At 38.7% G+C, this 18932-nt stretch overlaps 1 protein-coding gene across 1 annotated transcript in view; it reads right to left on the bottom strand.

The window, feature by feature from the left end:
• Positions 1-5146: 5146 nt before the first annotated feature.
• The window catches only part of ryr2b (ryanodine receptor 2b (cardiac)), a 59640-nt gene continuing 45854 nt past the window's right edge, over positions 5147-18932 (bottom strand). The window contains 20 exon segments of the mRNA XM_054600738.1: positions 5147-5242; positions 6235-6286; positions 7933-8033; positions 9434-9498; positions 9767-9923; positions 11003-11137; positions 11493-11639; positions 12000-12060; positions 12933-13069; positions 14089-14131; positions 14334-14464; positions 14721-14933; positions 15658-15744; positions 15819-15960; positions 16223-16284; positions 16427-17715; positions 17826-17907; positions 18150-18254; positions 18377-18505; positions 18752-18840. Coding sequence (XP_054456713.1) covers positions 5147-5242; positions 6235-6286; positions 7933-8033; positions 9434-9498; positions 9767-9923; positions 11003-11137; positions 11493-11639; positions 12000-12060; positions 12933-13069; positions 14089-14131; positions 14334-14464; positions 14721-14933; positions 15658-15744; positions 15819-15960; positions 16223-16284; positions 16427-17715; positions 17826-17907; positions 18150-18254; positions 18377-18505; positions 18752-18840 — 3323 coding nt within the window.

The following is an 18932-nucleotide window of genomic DNA, read 5'->3' as shown; positions in this document are numbered from 1 at the left end:
TGTGATTTGGTCAATTTAAGTAATTCTACAGTATAAGTAAATGGCACTTAAATAATTCTACAAAGCCTGAAAAATGATTGACAGAGTTGCATGAGAGCAACAGAGGATATCATTATTATAATATACAAAACGGTTGTTGCAGGTACTTAATATGTCACAATCACAACAGAATTTCATGGCTGCATCATTGTGAAAATGTCAGTTCTGCCAAAACTGTGAGTGAAGCTTTAAAGATGCTCACGATGGCTGCATAAAGTGGCAGTCCCCTAATGGTGTTGTGAATGAAAGATAGTAGGAACTGTAAAACATTAAGGTCAGTTTTCTTATTGCATGAGGGAAACAATTTAAGGAAGAAAAGTTATATTTTAAGCCAAAACTTTGTGTATCTAAAAGATTTGGGCTGAAAATACGAGCAACAAAAGACAATGTCCAAATCCCCAAAGCAACTCTCCTGACTTATAACCCAAGAACTTGCCTTATTGTTAATGCATGACCAAGACTCTCCTTGTGTATCTCCCTAAGAAGCTCTCATTTGCTACACAGAAGCAGACAGGTTTCAAGTGATTTCCTGACAGATCAGTGGAACAAAGAAAGACAGAGGCTGAACAAAGAACATGGCTTTGGAAAGGGAATGTCTGGGGACGACAGCATGGATGAAAAATAGACCATTACTTAAATTTAATCTCAAAAGTTAACCATAAATGTACACAGCATACTCCAACTATGTGCTAACTAGAGAGGATGCAATTGATCATCTATTCGCATCACCAAATGTCTTTTTTATACTGAAACTTAAGCAGTATGTTTGGTGCCAGCGCTCAAAAATCAACAAAATTAATAAAACTTTTATGAGAAAGCAAAAACAAGCAAAGAAGAAATAATTTCCCTACACTGCCAAGTATTGAAACAAAACCAATAAACGCCAATTACAGACTCCTTAGCAGGAATTTATGTGCAAAAATAATAAAAAGGCACAGTCTGGGACGAACAAAAGCTCCCAAACTGAAATTAGAGGCAGTAACAAAAAGGAGTCGCTGCTCATATTTAATTTAGCTTACTTGGCCTCAGGTAGGAGTAAATTCACAGCTGCACTCTCTTCCCCCACTTTCTGTCCTCTTGTCATCTTTTATTGATTTACAAGTCAGATTACATTTCCATCATATAATTGGGTGCAGAGGCATTGTCTCCCAAACAAACGCAAGTATCTGAGGCGATATTCAGAATGCTCCGGCCACATGCCTCTGTATATTCATAATCATTTTTACAGCTGTTTTATGGCAACCTACATCTGCACATGCATAATTCCTACATTCCTCATTGTTGGCTTCACATACTGTACATTACCAGCATGTCTTTCAATAATGTAAACCTGAAGGCTATGCTTGATGGATCTGTAAATCATTGATTTCCCATTGAGGACTATGAGAAACACGGCTGGGTCTATTAGTCATTGAAAGCATTTTGCTCGAGGGTCACTCAGTCAGATGACTTATTATTATTTATATATTATTTATATATTCACTGCCAGGCTCACTTACTTTTTTGAAATGGCTTGTATGACACAAGATAACTTAAGGAACTCTGCAGTAAGGCATGTATTAAAACAGGATTTTATATATGTAAAGAAATCAATTTCTGCAAAACTCGTATTTTGTATTGTTCAAAGGCTAAAAGCTAGTGGGCTGTGCTCCAAAAGGCATTTTGTAAAACAGTGCCTTGGTCCAGCCCCTAGATATGCTGCTATATGCCTAGACAGCCGGGGGACTACCTAGGATACGCTGAGCTCCTCTCTCCTCTTCTCTCCCTCCTTCTTTATGTATTAATCTCCTATTTATGCACATTACTGATTTTGCTTCTTCCCCGGAGTTCTTGTGCTTTCTCGCCTCGCAGGTTCCCAGGAATCGGGGTTATATTTGGACTGTCATCGTGCCACCTACTGAGGCCCTGCTGACACCCACTACTACTACCACTATCATTATTAGTCACATTACTATTATTATTGCCTGTACTATTACGCTTATTGACTTGCTTCTACCCTGGAGTCTTTGTGCTTTCTCGCTTCGCAGGCTTCTATAAATCGTGGCTGTACCTGGACCGTGGATGTGCATCCTGCTACGGCCCTGCTGACACCGACTGCTACCACCATTATTATTATTACTAGTCACATTACTATTACTATTACCTGTACCATTAAGCATTTTAGCTTTACTTCCACCCTGAAGCCCTTTTGCTTTCTCGTTCTGCAGGTTTCCATGAATCGTTGTGGTACCTGGACCGTAGTCGTGCCTCCTGCTGTGAGCCGACTGCCACCCACTGCTACTTCGATTATTATTATTAGTCACATTACTATCCCTATTTTCATGGCTATAATTCTACTGTAATAATTGCTGCTGTTATTATAAGTAGTCTTATTATATGAATCATTTATGTCATATACATTGAATGTGTTGTATCTAAGAACTGTTATGCTGCTCATTCTGTACACATGACATCTATTGCATTCTGTCCATCCTGGGAGAAGGATCCCTCCTCTGTCGTTCTCCCATAGGTTTCTTCCTTTTTTTCTCCCTGTTAAAGGGGTTTTTTAGGGGAGTTTTTCCTGTGCCGATGTGAGGGAAGGACAGAGGATGTCGCATGTGCACAGATTGTAAAGCCCTCTGAGGCAAATTTGTAATTTGTGATTCTGGGCTATACAAAATAAACTGAATTGAATTGAATTGAATTGAACATGTCCTCTGCTGTTTTGAGGCTGCTCCTATTCTGTTGTTATTTTTCAAAAACTTTGAAAAACTCCTGCAGTCTCTGGCAAACTGCTGTTGTGTTTATAAATTTACGACATTTCGGTCTGCTCAACCTTTCCTTGGTTACAAATGTTGTAACTGAAATACTACATGCCATAACTGCTTGCTTAGCCTGGGTTTTATTTGTAAGGTCTGCACTTTCAGCACCAACCGCTGTGGAAAGGAAATGACTTTCCCTTGTGAAAATAATAAATCTCAGACAAGTATGTGCAAGTGTTTAATATCAGTGTGTCTGGCTGAGAGTCGTTGTTGCAAGGTTGCGACAGAGACAGTTAGCGTAATGAAAGAACACAGTGAAAAGGTGGCTGCAATGACAGAAGAAGCACAGAAGACACACATCAGCTGCAAAGCAAGTTCACAATAAGTTTCATCCCTTGGTTTACAGAGGAAACCCGGAGTTAAAATACGTTATTTTCTTCCGTAACATTAGTGGGCCTGATCTGTGTCTAATTTATTGTTATGTGAAGCAGACAGTGTACATTATGCTCCACAACCTTAACTACATCCAGACCTTTGGCCTCAACCGCAGGATGGAAAGATCCTGAAGAATAGAGGAGAAAGCTTGGCGGATGCAAAAGGACATCCATCTTTTCCAGAATATAATTTGATCAAGAGGATGTGGCAAATTACTCGTCAGTATATTTAATTTGGGTTTTTGGGGGAGTTAGGGTGCTCTGCTTCAAATACATGGTGTTCTGGTAAATCAGATGGTGGAGGGCTACTTTCTCTCCCGCAGAGAGGGGTTGGATGTCTGTGGGTTTGGTGTTATGACGGTTTGATGGATTTTTATACTCACTAGAATGGGATAAAATTACAATTGAAATAGATTTTTGATGAGAGGTTTTACTTTATTCCTCGACCTCCTGACTAAGGCTCATATGGCACCTGATCAACTAGTTTTCACTCTCTGGTAGCTCCGCAGCTGGCAGCTGTGATCCTTATGAATTCTCAACAGTAACATGGTCTTTATGGTGCTTATTTATAGATATTAGCATTTGGAAATAGAGTGATGCAAGAGGAATGCTTCTTGGTGCTTGGTATACAACCTTCCATACATGTATCCTGGTTCCCATACCTTTTTATATGCACAACACTTAATTAAAATATTTTGGAAATATGGTGAAAGAAAATCGTCAATGTTCATTGGTATTTAAACTTTGATATATGTAACTTAATTCAAACATAAGCAATATTATACTCCATTAAAGTATGATTTTAATTATTGCTTAATTTATGATTACTTACATTTCTCAACTCCAAAACTATTCCATTACTCAGAAAAAAGCAAGAGTTCCTCATCTTTTACCTGAAAACACCTTTTTTCCTAGTCGTCCAATGAGTTGTGACAATGCTTTCAAATCATAACTCAAAAGCAACATGAATACGTATCAGTAGCAGATTGTGTGTAAACCAACCCAGCGTTCGACCTTTGTATAATGAGGACAATATCCCTATGAGGCCGTCCCACGCCTGTCATCCCGCTGTTAAGCTTCGCGCACACATGCACACTTTGAGAGTTTTTAACAGTTTAACAAAACTCGTCACGCTCCTTTAGTTAATGAGTTATAACCGAGGATTCCCCAAAGACTTTCTTGTCCATCGGAGGTAGCGGTCAGACGAGTCATTAAGCTCGGTGATCTGCTTCCAAAGCAAAAATTCTGACCTGATCATTGGGACACCTGCCAGCTTGCTACATAGAGGCTGATAATGAGGATGGAAAAGAGCTGAAGATGAGGAACGAGACGACACCCAAAAGATGGAAAAAAACAAGAATAAGGAGCAAAGGCTGGAGGAGGAGAGGGATCCTGCTGAGATGAACACAGCAGACAAGAAGAGAGTGTGAAGAAACAGGGAAGAGGAGGGTAAATAGTACAAATGCCAGAGGGAGTGTGTTTATCTGCATGTCACACAGGGGGAAGGGATGGGAGGCTGTGATTAGAAAGACAAATCACTCCATTCACAAAACATGAGCTATACAGAGACACACGAAGCCAGCAAATTGCCGTCAAACTGAATTTGCATTGCCAGCTTTTGCCTACTTGCCGATAATGATTATTTTCTTGTAGACTAAAGAAACGAAAACAGACTCCCAAAAGCAAACAGCACATTCATTTTGTATACGACCATAACATGTGGTCCATATTCTTTAGTCGACATAATTTAATCATATTAATTTAAAAATACTGATGTGCATAAATATTAAGTGTGCTTTGTGGGAAAATCAGTCCAAAATCAATAGTGCACACACAAAATTCAATGTAATTAATGAGTCGAAGGGCATCAATCAGGATGGCTTCAGTTTGATGCCATTATCTATCACGGCTTTAGATCGCTCAGATTTCCTTTCATCCCAGTTGATCCTCATATTGCTTACGGAAACAGTCTCCCACAGGAAAGAATTCCCAGCAACGCTCCTGGTACATTTTCCACACATAGGATTCCTGGCAAAGACAACAGAGTTGTAATATATCTTTAAATCATTAACCATGCCAAAAGGTTTCCATGCTACAGTAAAATAACAATATAAACAATCTCCACAAATAATATTATTTCCATTTCAAGTTCTTGCAATATTTGTCCGGCCTGCCAGACAGACAGTCTCCACATTCCACCCTAGCAGCTTCCTCTTTAATCTACACCTGAGAAAAACACCATGCTGTAAGAATACACACAGCACATCTAGAGATGAGTCCCAGAACCCTTGGAAATCGCACCCAATTGTCCAACATTTTTTAGGAAGATAAAATTGAATATTGTCCTTTATTACATTGACAATGCACTCTGTCCAACCAAGATAATTCAACATTATTCTAAATAAGAATGGATTTATTAGCATTTTTATATCACACTATGCAGCACTGTCAACCCGTCCTCATCTTTTCTAACAGACATCCCTTTCATAGATTTATGAACTCTAAGACATAAGAAAGAGAAAAAATTGTAGCTCTTTAAACGCAGTGAAAAAATGTTTTGCGCTGATTTACAGTAAAGCACTGGTCTTTGCTTTTGTTTGCAACAAGTAGTTATAGAGTAAAAAATTTGACAAATAAATAAAAATACTTGCAATTTGAAAACCCCCATTTTATATTCATAGCTGTAACACCCCAGTGGTTTATGAGTAAAAATAAATTATAATCATAAGGAGTATGTCTGGCATGTGCATTGTCATAAAATGTGCGTGTCAGGGCTGATAGGGCTTGTGAACGACAGAATGAATACAGATTCTGTCTTAGTTGAAAAGGGTACACTTCAGCTTTGTCATGGCTGAAATAAATAGGTCACTGAGACATGGAGGAACCATTGTGGAAGTGTATATTAAGGAATATGGCATTTGGCAATGACAGTAGAATTGTTCAAGAGCCTTAAAAGTGGACACTTTGTTCCTATTTTGATTGGATCATGCAATAAAACACAATAGAGATAACTATTATACCTGCCCTGTGTGTTCAGTTTCATCCTTGTTAATAAGGTACATCAGAAAAAATCTGTAAGGACACAGAAGATGGAAATTCATGAAGCGACTCACATACCTCCCACACAGAAAGAATCAACATGCGATTAAGATCTTGTGCACAAATCCAGGGAGTTTGGTGATTATGGAAACAGTTGTTAGGTATTACATGTGGAAATACAGCTAGAGATAACAGCTACATTTAGACAATCAGGTTGTTTACTCTAATGCTTGGAAATATTTAAAGATTGACTGAGGAAGAATGAAGCAATGACTGATGACGTTTTAGTCTCTATCAGACTAGCTTAAAATGTTGCATGAAGGACCACCATACATACATACGCAGACACGAGGAGGGAAAATTTAACTAGTGAGAGGATGCAAACACGTCGAGGAATCCATATTAATTAGGTTCAATAAGCTCTTGCCAATAGCAATTACTGATGTGGTAGCAGTGCAACAACACGTTCCAAATGTTTTAACCATCCACATTCTTGAAAAAGTGTCCATTTCCTCAGTTTATGTGGTTGGTGTTATATGAGCAAAACCATTCAGAAATGAAAAAGGATTATAAATGGTCAATATGATTTTCTGCCTGTAATACCTTTAGCTTGACACAAACCTTTCCTCATTTCCACAAACATTTCACCCTTCTTATTGGCTATTCAACTTTATGTAATGATGTTTTTTAGTATCAGGATTTCCTAACAGTAAAATATAATGAGACAGTCCTTGTATACTGTTACATTGTTTGTATTCAAAAGGGCTTCTATGGATGCTGAATGATGTATGGGCGTCCTGTGATTGGGGGATTCTTACCTGCTTATGGCTATATTAGTATGGCTGTGGGGCTTATTGACCTTTTAGGCACTACGGCCCAAAAATGGATGAGTTTTTGCTTCCTGTGCAGAGTCTGGTCCTGAGCAGCTGTTACAAAGATTGTGAGGTGTGCAGCGTTTCGCCTGTTTGTCATTACAAACCACAAAATGACTTGTTTTTTTACCAACACACATAATAGTAAATTATTGATAATTATGAAACAAAACAATGGTTTGAATCTGAATCATAAATGCAAGTGCTGAGAGGTCTTTTGGGGAAGATCACCACAACACTGCTGTTGATATTTAATTGTTAGAACCGGCCCAAAGGTGTTCAGAGAAGGAAAATGGTTTATAAGGATAAACTGTTGAACAGCCAAGAGGATGAATGACTATTTAATAGGAACATTGATGGAGGAGTAATTTATTTTTATGTTCTTTTCTTTGTTTCTCATTAAAGTTTAGTGATGGCAGAGCATGCAGAATGTTATGGGGTAAGATCAGTCTCAGTACTAATAAATGCACACAGGATGATTCACAGATGTATTAGTGTGATTCATGAGCTATATCTCCACAAAAAATGCCTTCAATGCATCCAAAAATTTTCATATTCTAATTTCTTTTTAAATAACGGAGGGGACATCTGATTAGCTACAGATAATTCCCTGTTGAAATAATTACATTTCTGAATCCTTCTGTGTCTTTTTATTAATACTGTGACTGATCAGACTAAAGAGAAAGACAAAGGCCTTCCTTTTAGTGACAACGTATCAAGTTGTGAGTTTTAGTATTTGTAATATTATGAGGGATCGAGACATTGGCAATCCGAGGCATTACAGTAGTGAAAATTTAATCGACTCACAGATAGTTGGCCAAGTTGTGCTCCTGCAGAGTGTGAGTCTCAAAGCCATGAGGGACTGTATCAAAGTACTCACTTCCTATTCCACATACAAAACATTTAGTCTGCAGGAGGAGAGATGTAAGACATGTAATGATTCAGTAAACAGGGTTGAACAAACATGATGTCCTTTAGAGAATATTAGAAAATAATAAAATAAAATACAAACCTCAAGATCAGAGGCCTTTTGTTTAAGTGCTCTGTGACTCAAACATTGAATTTAGTCTGCTTGTACAACAACATGAAACCTTTTAGTCGTTTCTTTTTACAAAGACACTCAAGGGATGCCCACAAAAGGCAAAATACTGTAAATAAGAGCAAGACACAGAGGCCCATATTTGCTGGGGATTTGCATCATTTAGCGTGTACTCAACAGTCAATTTACTTTTGCCCATATTTACTGTGTGGCTGTACAAAAGGTTCTGTGCTAGTAAAATGAGAGAAGAAAACGGTTTGGGGGTAATGCAATATTTGTTTTAGGGGACTCCTAATTAGTGCAACAGATTATGGGAGTATGGAAGTAGCAGCTAAAACTGATTATCGTTGCTGACTGCAGCAGAGCAACTTGTGTCTTAATAAAACAGTGCCAACATTTATTTACAGCTGCTTTTCCCAGACAGTAAATGTCATGCTTTACACGTGAATGTTTAATGGCAGGGACTGACTATTGTGTGCTTGACACTCAAATAGGGCAATGACAACTATGCATTCAGTTACATCACATGTGCACCCTTTATTTTTCAAGGGTAGCTCACCCATGTTTGTCAGACAATCCAAACTTCCTTGTTGCCTCAGTGGTCCAGCCTTTGACTAGCTGCCTGCCTCTCCTGCACCTCTGGACTTGTTTGCCTGTTTCATCTTCATTTGTATTCTACTGCATCTACTTAGCTTCAAATAAACATACATTCTCTAACAGCACTACCTTGTGTTAGCGTGCAAACAGCAAACTGTGTGACAAGATTCAAACAAGCCTCAGGGAGAGTTCGGCTAAAATAACAGGAGAAACACTCCTGATTTTTTTTAAATCAAAAATGTATTATTCCATTTGCAACAATTACACTTAAATACCAAGGATGCTGTTTTTCTTTGATTGAAATTTCTGTAATTATTATCCACTTATCATTCCGGGGTAGGAGATAATGGTATCCTTTCATTAAGGCCAATGGTACGATTTTTCCCTATGACACAAACTCCCCCAACGACTGAATCTACTTAATCTTGTGCACACAAACACACACACACACAGTTAAATTACAACTGGCCTCAAACTTACTTGGCTACTGATTTTAAGTATGTCTCCTTCAATAGTCTTTGTATCTAAACCTGACACAGCATTGTATACTATACAACCGCAATTCCACACAAAAATACATATAAGTAGTTTATTTTTCTGTATTGAAATATGTGTGAATACATAAGAAAATAGAGTGTTTGTGTGTGTGTAAGAGAAAGTGTCAAATCCCACCTCCATATCCTCTTTCACCTGCTCCTGCTGGTCACGAAGCTCACCAAAGGCATCAATTATCAAGCCTGAAAAAATATTAAAACGTTTGTGTGTGTCAGTGTAGGCATCTGTTTGTTCACAGGTATGCATGTACACTGCTCTGCTTGTCTCTGAGTGACAGGTGTCAGTGAAACTTAAGGACTCGATGGAATAAACAGATACTTTGTTTCCAATTCTGCATGAAAAATTCATGTTCTAGTCAAACAAGGGGAAAAAAAGAAATCTTGGCAAAAACATGTGGAATTGAAATGATGCTGAGCTGTATTTGTAAAACAAATTGTGCGTGTGCCTCACCCTGGATGATAGCCAGGAGGATGACGATGACAAAGAAGAAAAATGTGATGTCGAAGACCATGCGTTCCACCTCAAAGTCATCTCCAGCAGGGTCCTCGATCTCGTCACCAATGCCCCCGCCCGCACGCACTCCCACATACATGTGGAACATGTAGCACTGACAAAAAAACAAAACATTTTCATTTATTGTATAGTATACTAGTTTGCCACTTCAGGATGGACAATTGTTCCTAAAATTATTCAGCAGCCATTTTCTCTGGCTGTCTGCTGTTTGACATGTGTATGAGGTAAGGGGAGGGGGGGCAAAAAAAAGAAGCAAAAGCTACAAAACAAAATAAGAATTTATTCAGTTAATTTCCATGCCTGTCTCCATGCTACTGTTGTTGATTTGGGAAGGCATTTAAAAGTTTCAAACAAGAAGCTGCATTATTATACAATTTCACTGAATAGTTGAAGGGTATTTTAATCAAAATTCTTTGCCTCAAAGAGTATTTCCCCACAGGGAGTTTATGTAAGCAAATCAGGAAAGAAGAATAAACATTCTAGTTGTCCAGCAAGGACTGTACTGTGCTTGTACTGTAAGCGCTAAGGATGATTGCCAAGGATGATTGCCAAGGATGACAAGTAACTTGAAAAAACAAAGTAAGAAAATGTCAACAGTAAAGAGTGAGACGTCTTTGGATTCATATTTATTTTTTTTGCATTGTATTTGTCCAAAACAATTGTTGTGGTGTTGTTATGATGGGAAAGGAATTGCAAATCACTGTTGCTAAAGTGCTGCTGTGAATCCAGCACAAACAATAACACATTGAGTGTGACTGAGGATTTAATGTAATACCCCCTGCCTCCCATAATGGTAGGTTTTTATTCAAATGCTATCGCTGCCCATCCGCCCGCTTATGTGAGTGACAGTGGAGTCCACATTAGAATAGAGCAGGCGGCTGGGTGTTAATGTTGTGAATGGCCAAACAAAGAGCTATGCTGAGGCTTGAGGGAGTGTTTTCTACCCATGTGTCCATTTTTAATAAAAGTAATGGAAGGACTCAGACACAAGGCTGTTCTTACTTCAACAGTTTGGATCACTGTCAGAATCGTCCTCTACTCCTCTCAATCTGAAGAGGCAGCAAATGAAGTGTGTGGCTATGTTTGTGATAGAAAGATAAACTTAGAGCGATAAAGAGGATAGATGGATACAAGTGGAGAGAAAGACTATGTGTGTGTTTACATTCAACTCACAGTAAGCATGTCATTGCACTTCATGTCTCGGGCGTCCTTGTCGTCACTCTTGTCGTAAAACTTCCTGAAGAAGTTGAAGGCCACAACGGTGTAGAGATACACCACAACCGCCAACAGGCCCACCGTGAGGGCCAACTGACACACACATAATTAGAAAGGGGTAGACGCAGAGGCAGATGGGCTTTTAATACGCATCTTCATCTTAGAAAAGCCCCCAATATAACCCTACAGCGTGAGAGCAAACATCACATGCATGCAAACTGCACATATGAGCACACATTAAGACAGATGGATAGAAAATTATACACACACACACACACACACACACACACACACACAAAATTACACACACACACACACACACACACACACACACACACACACACACACACACACACACACACACACACACACACACACACACACACACACACACACACACACACACACACACACACACACACACACACACACACACACACACACACACCTGTTTTCCATTGTGTGTAACAGAGGAAAGGATAGTACGGAGTGTCTTGCAGCCCATGGCGATGTCCAAAAGGTGGGCAGCAAAGAAGAAGTTGTTATAATGACCAAGAACTGACATGGCCATGTACCAGGCCAAGTACAAGAAGGACTGTGTGCACAAACAGAAGGACATACACATAAAACAGGCAATATAGATTACCGAGAGAGATAGCGGGACAATTGTGTATTTTAGATAAGGCAGAATCACAGGATATTACCAACACCACTCGTGCAACATGTGTAATTGTATCAAACTAAATCTTAGCACCGCAGAAGAAGAGATTAAACAAATGAGGGATGGGTCATAAAACATCAGATATGTTTGACACACACTGCTCGGTCATATTCCATTATCTGTTAATATAAATTGCAGGAAGTGACACCTTTATCTTGACTTTGTAGGAACAAGAGGGCACTCACAAGCAAACCGAGCAAAAAGCCATAAAGTATTAGACACAACTGAACTTACATTATCAGTGAACACAACGCCTAGTTTCCAGACCTGGTACTTCATGTCAATGGAATTGAATCTGAAATGAACAGCATCGTCACACAGATAACATTATGGTATAACCTGGCCTTTAGCAGGGCCAAAATGTCTGTCGCTAAAACCAGACTCTTGTTGCTGCACTGTCTTTTCAAAGAAAGCCTGTCTGTTATGTGGCTTCATTTCAGAATGTCCTGTTCCTCCTTAAGTACAACATTATGTTCTAGGTCCTTCTTTTGTGTGGCCACCCCTGTTAGGTAACACACGTATAGACACACACATACACAATAAACACGTAGAGAGTATTAGTGAAATGGCAGCAACAGTCCAATCATGGATTAAGTTATTTGAATATGTAACTAACAAGGCCAAGACAAGAGCTGGAGATGCAATAAACAAGCAGTTATGTTAATTTTAATCAGAAAGGTAATTTAGGATTCCCCATTTACCTCTACGGTGAAATACATTAGACAAAAAGCTGTGCTGATTTCCTTATTTGAACATTTCTCTCATTATATCCATTGTTTATATGCAAACATACACGCAGCTACCCTCAAGAGAAGGAAGCCACATTGCTATCATCATTACAGGCTGCTCTGAGTAAAGCCACCTGCACAACTGCATACTATGATACCTTTCAAGGCCCATATGTATTAATTGTTTATACTGATGTTTACATAATGAGAAAACAAAAAACAAGGATTTTTGGAAAAACTTCTCTTTTGATGTGTTATGCCTAAGCGTATGAAAAACATGAACAAGAAAAGACCATTCAAATGCTGTCCTATTAAATAATCCACCACATTTGTGTGAAACTGCATATAATTCAAAATGACAGACTTGGTTGTTACTATTTCCCACAGATCCCTTTTCAGGGAACCTTTTGCAAGATGGCTAGGCTTATTTTTTACTTACAGAGCACTCCAGGCAGCTTCTCTTTTTAGTTTCCTCCTCTCTTTTCTCTCAGAGCTAAAGTCTAATCCAGCTTGGTCCAAACCCAGGAGTTCACTAATCTTCTCACAGCCATAAAAGTCACCATACTTATCCATCACCTGACAGGGCAAGAAGACAGGTTTACATAAAACAATAGTCTCTCCTGATCCTTTTCATCTGAATAAAGAATGACATCAGATAGTAAGAGCCTGAATTATTTTGCACAGTCAGTTCTGTAATGAGATGGCAGTTTAGTTCTGCTGGTAGGATTATGATAGCTACTGAACAAAACAGTAAGGATGTTTCATACCTATGTTGCCGATACATGACTGGTGTTAACTCTGGTCCATGTTATCTTTAATGGGTGCAACTTTACAATATATCAATAATTAGTATTGATCTAGGTATATTTTACTTTTTACATTCCTAATAAATTGTGTATGTACAGTAAAGCATGACTAGTTAATGATTATTTAATTTCATCATATGACAAATGCAGAGTTTTTCCTCATTGTGCTGCCGTGGCTGTTAGAGACTTTATGTCACTTTAAAATCTTTAAACAAGAGCCAACCAAAGTCATTACCAACATAAGCACTTCAACGTATGGTAGGCACTATCTACATTCTCCAAACTTAAAAAAGGATTAGCAGCAACACTTGAAGATAAAGTTGTAATATGCCTCTGTACATCAATCTGAAGGCTATAAGAATTTTATGACTGGCTCTTCTGATTTAATGCATCTGTGAATTAGTAAAACCAGTTGAAGTACTGTGGTTAAATTAGACAGCCCTGCTTTTCTTTTCCTAAAGTATATTATCTACATTCTTTTCTTAAATCTAGTTGGAAATCCTCCCAGTGATCTAAATATTCTTAAAGCAAAGAATAATAATCATCACAGGAGAGGCAATCTGAATGAGGAAGCTAAAAGAGTTACCCTGCCTGTGGAGACAATAAAATTGCTGTGGTAGATGACAGAATAATTACACCTGCCATTAAATGACTCATTACACTTCAGTTAGCTTCGTAATGAAGTGTCATTTAGTGAAATATGCACACAATTACATACATCCATAAGCAAATTTAGAATATAATGCATCATTATTTGCTTTTAAAAATCAAAACTGCAGAAGATTTTACCTTTCTCTTTACAAATTTATCCCAGTAATTACTTGGAAATGATCTGAAAAGACAAAAAGTATAAAGAAATATTTTTAAAGGAATAAGCAGATATATCACTGTAAGTGAAACATTTCTGTATTGTAAAACTTGTAGCATGTCTATTAATAGGTGTCTACAGCATGTTTCTATAGAATGTATGAGTATAAAACATGTTTGATGTTAATATGACATCAGTCCAGCTGATCATACGGTTATGAACATACGGTGTGTTAATGACCAGTCGGTCCCATTGCCCTTTGATGTCCTCCTCAGGGGGCTGCTCTGTCACATACAGCCCATCAAACTCCAGCTTTCGTGCCACTTCCTTCTCACGTTTGAAGATCACCAACGGTAGCTGCCAAACAAATGCACTACAGTGATTCCTGAACTCTTTAAATTAACACTTCTGTGTTGAGTTGGCAAAACTTAAAATCCCTGAAATTCAGATAAGCTGTCTGAGTCAAAGCCTATCTTTCTTAAAAATGTGCTTAATTGTCAATTCTTTGAGGTTTTAAAATAGAGCTGAGCTCTATACGATGGAGAGAAACTGATTCAAAGAAGTGAAATGAGGTCATAATATGTCTGCAAAAATACATGCTCGAGCAATATACCTTGAGGCAGTAGTATCCGATAATACAACAGAAGGAGATTATTGTGTGAGCTACAGCCAGGAAATGGAGAGACGGTTCCATATATCCACTGCTCTCCTCCAGCACAAAATAATCTCGGCCCTCGTTGTCATCGTTACCAGCAGAGTCCAATCCATCACTGTTAACAGATGGGATAACTCCTTCCTCATCTTGTGATGCAGGCAAGGACGCTACCTGGGAAGACAGTGAAGACCCAAAGAAAGAGAGATTCATAAAAATCACACAATATAATGAAATACAATTGGACAGCACCAGAGTATAACATGCAAAACGAGAATTAAATCAACTCCTCTCTGACACACAGTATCTGGTTAAAATACTCTATCATAGATTAAAGTGAATTAATTAATTAAAATTTATTAAAAAATTTTTGTATTAGTAGAAAAATGTTCTACAAATGTCAAACATTATTTTTAAGTATCCAGAAAAATGGCCCATACACTTTATATTATTGGATTATTATTACTGATGCATCCTGGTTAGGTAGCATCGTATTGTTAAGATTGATCCAGGTACTGCTAATGTTGATTGCTGTGTAGTTTATGACACAGATGTTTCCATGTTTTGTATCTAAGTATAATATAAAAATTACAGCTGTCAAATAAATGTATTGAAATAAAACATGCAACATTTCCCTCTGGAATGTAGTGTAGTTGAGTGTCCAACTACAAATTAGCATAAAATGGTAATACTGAAGTAAAGTACCTCAAAATTATACTTAGAAGGTGCTCAATGCAAAAGATTGTACTTCTTTTTTTCTTCCATATTAATTCTCTGAATATGAGTTAGAGCACCTACAGTTCTTGATTACAGATCAGTACTTGAGCAGGTGTACTTTATTACTTTTCCAAATTTGATACCACTGCAAATTTATTTTTTGTCACAAGCAAACTCTCACCTTGTAGAAGAGGAGGATGAAGTTGATCGCAAAGGCAACAAACAGAGCCAATAAGCGCATGTTGTAAAAATTCCTTGCAAAGTAGTTCTGGGGGAAAAAGGCAAAACATTCAGCGTAGGTATGTGTATGCGTAATCATGAGTGAGTGTATTTGTATATTACCAGCAGGCTCTTGTTATGAGTGATTATCATCTCCCAGAAGGCCGAGTGTTGGTTCTCTGGTTCCTCTGACTTATTAGATCTCCTAACTTTGCATCTTGCCTCTGCTTTCTCTTTCCCAGTTTTCCCCTCAGATTCCTTTCCTCTGAAAAGAGTCCAATCAGAAAACAGAGGATGGGTCAAATATATGATGAAATCAAACTTTAACTTAATAAGTGTATTTTTGTTAAAGTGTGGCATTAACACCAGTGCTTAATTTGATTACTGGTTTTAGCCGCACCTTGCACTCTCTCTAATACCAAGTGTATTGGAATGTAATGCTATTGTTATTATTTTCTACCTGAACTAAATCAGAGGAAGTTAAATAATCCCTCTTTAAGAATGTAATGTGGAAGCAAGAGACTCACTTTGCATTCTCCAAATCAGGGATTGTCTCATCTTCTGTTTTTTTCTCTGTGGTGCCGTTGGCCTTAAGTTGCAAAAGAAAAAGTTGAAATGAATATCAATCAGTGAAGTGTCAAAGCAACACAAAACTTGAGATAATGATGCTGAACAAAACATGTATGAAATACAATATCAAGGATTTATAAAAGTTACAAATTAATCCATACCGTCCCCTGATGCTTCTCAGATATATCGGCAGAGGCAATCGTTTTGGAGGTTGTGTTGAACAGGTCCGTCAAACTGGCAGTGAGGTCTTGTGTTAGAAGTCTGTATTGACCTCCCTCCTTCTTCACTTTGAGGCCAAATATGTCCGACAGTACATCCATCTCCCTGGAGGAGGTCACAGCTGCCACATGGCCCATCTCCCACAATTCTCTCTCGGAAGACAGACTGGCAGAGTACTTTCTCAGCCGATCCACACCACTTGGCACCTCCATGACCTCATCAAGAGTTGGCTCAAGGATACCGCCGAGCAAGTCTGAGACCCTCATCCTTTTGGCTCCCTCTATGAGCCCACCACTAACAAAGGCTATGTACAGCACATATGAGATGCTGCCAATTACAACACAAATACACCGGACCTGAGCCATAAAAATGAATCTGAGGAAGAACACAGCTGACATGAGGATATCCTTCAGGGTCATCTTCATCAACGTCTTCAGGTTTTTGACAGAAAGTAAAGATATCAGCAGCAACAACCAATGATGCATGAAAAACATTCCTTTGTTGCCCACATCTTCATCTTCGCTCTTTTCTTCTCCTCCTGTATCAGCATGCCTCTCTCCAGTGTCAGAGTCAGATATCTGGGCTGCCAGCTGCATCTCAAAGATGGTGTCCTCGCAGAAATTGACAAACATCTCCATTTTCTCCTTCTCCCCGCCCTCAGTGATCACATCAAAAATGAACTGCCTCTTGGACTCTTTGACCTGCGGCTTCTCCCATTGTGTGCGGCTGGATTCGCTGATCTCAAAGTAGACACGTTCAATGCGCTTCCCACTGCCGAGGATCTCAATACGTCCAAGATAGGGCTGGAAGTATGTCAAGACACACTCTGCCAGTTCCATGAATGCCTTGAGCCTTGAATCGTTGGGCATGTGTTCGGACAAATTGGTGAGGAGGACGGCAAAGCTGAAGCCGATGTCTTTGGCTGGCTCATGGAAGCGATCCACAAAGGCCTCATAATCCACAATTTCACTATCGTTCGTCTTCATGCAGGAGAGGAGGAAGTGAATCTCAGCTTGGGAGTAACGCTTACAATTCTCCATGGCTTTCTGGAAGTCCTTCCGGGAGATGCAGCCCTCATGATCAGGGTCGTACTCTTTGAAGGCATCCGAGGAGGTGAGGTCTTTAAGTTTGAGGAAAATGTCAAAAAACCTGAGAATCATCTCAACATTGGCGGATGATTCCACCAACATATCCACCATCTGCTTTCCAATAGTTCCATTAACGACAGTACCTGTATTGAACAGCAACCAGCATACAAATAAGTTACTGACTTTGTGATCATTTGTAAACAAATTATAATCAGAAATTGTGATGAAACATTAGAATAAATGGAAATCTCACCTTCTAACATGGAAAGCAAGAAAACCACCATGTCCTTTTGTAAATCCATGAGCTCTTTCAGAAGTTCAATTTGCCTTGAATCCTGTATACAAGAAAAATATATTTACGGTTACATTTTAAGCAAAAAGTCGCAAAGTCATTTCACATCTTACATATCTAGAAGACACAATACCAGAGTCAGTTTTCAATGAGTGCAACACCACATTAACACTAAATGCTTTGTAATAGCGTTGCCAGCAGACTAAAATGAGGAGTCTGTGAAAGAATCCTAGAGCATCTAGTTTAACAATGTTGTGCATTCTAGAGGGAAATAATTTGCCATACCTGAGAGAGCTTCATCTGCATGTGGGCAAAGACATGGAGGAAACCTACAACAGCGTCCCACAGACGGCTGTGAGCTAGGCTCTGTTGGTTTCCACTGCAGGGGCCCTGGATGAACACACTGACAATGTGAGCTGTGTTTCAACTTGCTGACAAATATTTATATATTCAGTAGGAGCACACGCAATGCATGAAACACACTATTACACTATGACATGTAATTGACTAACCTGTATGTACTCAGTGAGTGTGTTGAAGACCTGTTTGGCCACCTCGATGGCTTTGGAGAAGTTCTGTTGTCCGTGTTTGTCAATCACATCCTTCCCCGAGTAGTACCAGTAGAAGTCACTGATTGACTCCTACAATGTGCCACAGAAAGATATTTGTTGTTAAAAAAAACAGTCCCTTTAAGACCAAATATAATGTTACTATTACATCATAATGAATCTGATGATAGATGAACCAGTATTTAGATAGTAGGCAAATGAATGTTTGCATTGATCAGCAAAACACTGTGGTCCTACAAATATTTCTGGACAATAACTTGAACATCTGTATACTAGTTTGGGTTTTGTAAGTTAGTCCAAGCATCACTGTAGACTTACCTGAACTCTCAGTAAATAGTCCACAGTGGTTATTATGATGTTGACAGTGGTGTTGTTGCCTGTTTGTGTCCTCAGGTAATTCTGGAAATCTAGCAAATGAAGTAAGAGCAGGCTGAATAAAATGTGAAAAGAGCATTGCAATGAAAATGTATTCTATGCAAACAATGTAAGCAGAAAACTG

This window comes from Anoplopoma fimbria, chromosome 6, assembly GCF_027596085.1.
Source record: "Anoplopoma fimbria isolate UVic2021 breed Golden Eagle Sablefish chromosome 6, Afim_UVic_2022, whole genome shotgun sequence".
Taxonomy (NCBI): domain Eukaryota; kingdom Metazoa; phylum Chordata; class Actinopteri; order Perciformes; family Anoplopomatidae; genus Anoplopoma; species Anoplopoma fimbria.
Note: the sequence above shows the minus strand (reverse complement) of the source record. Positions and strands in the feature narration are given on the sequence as shown.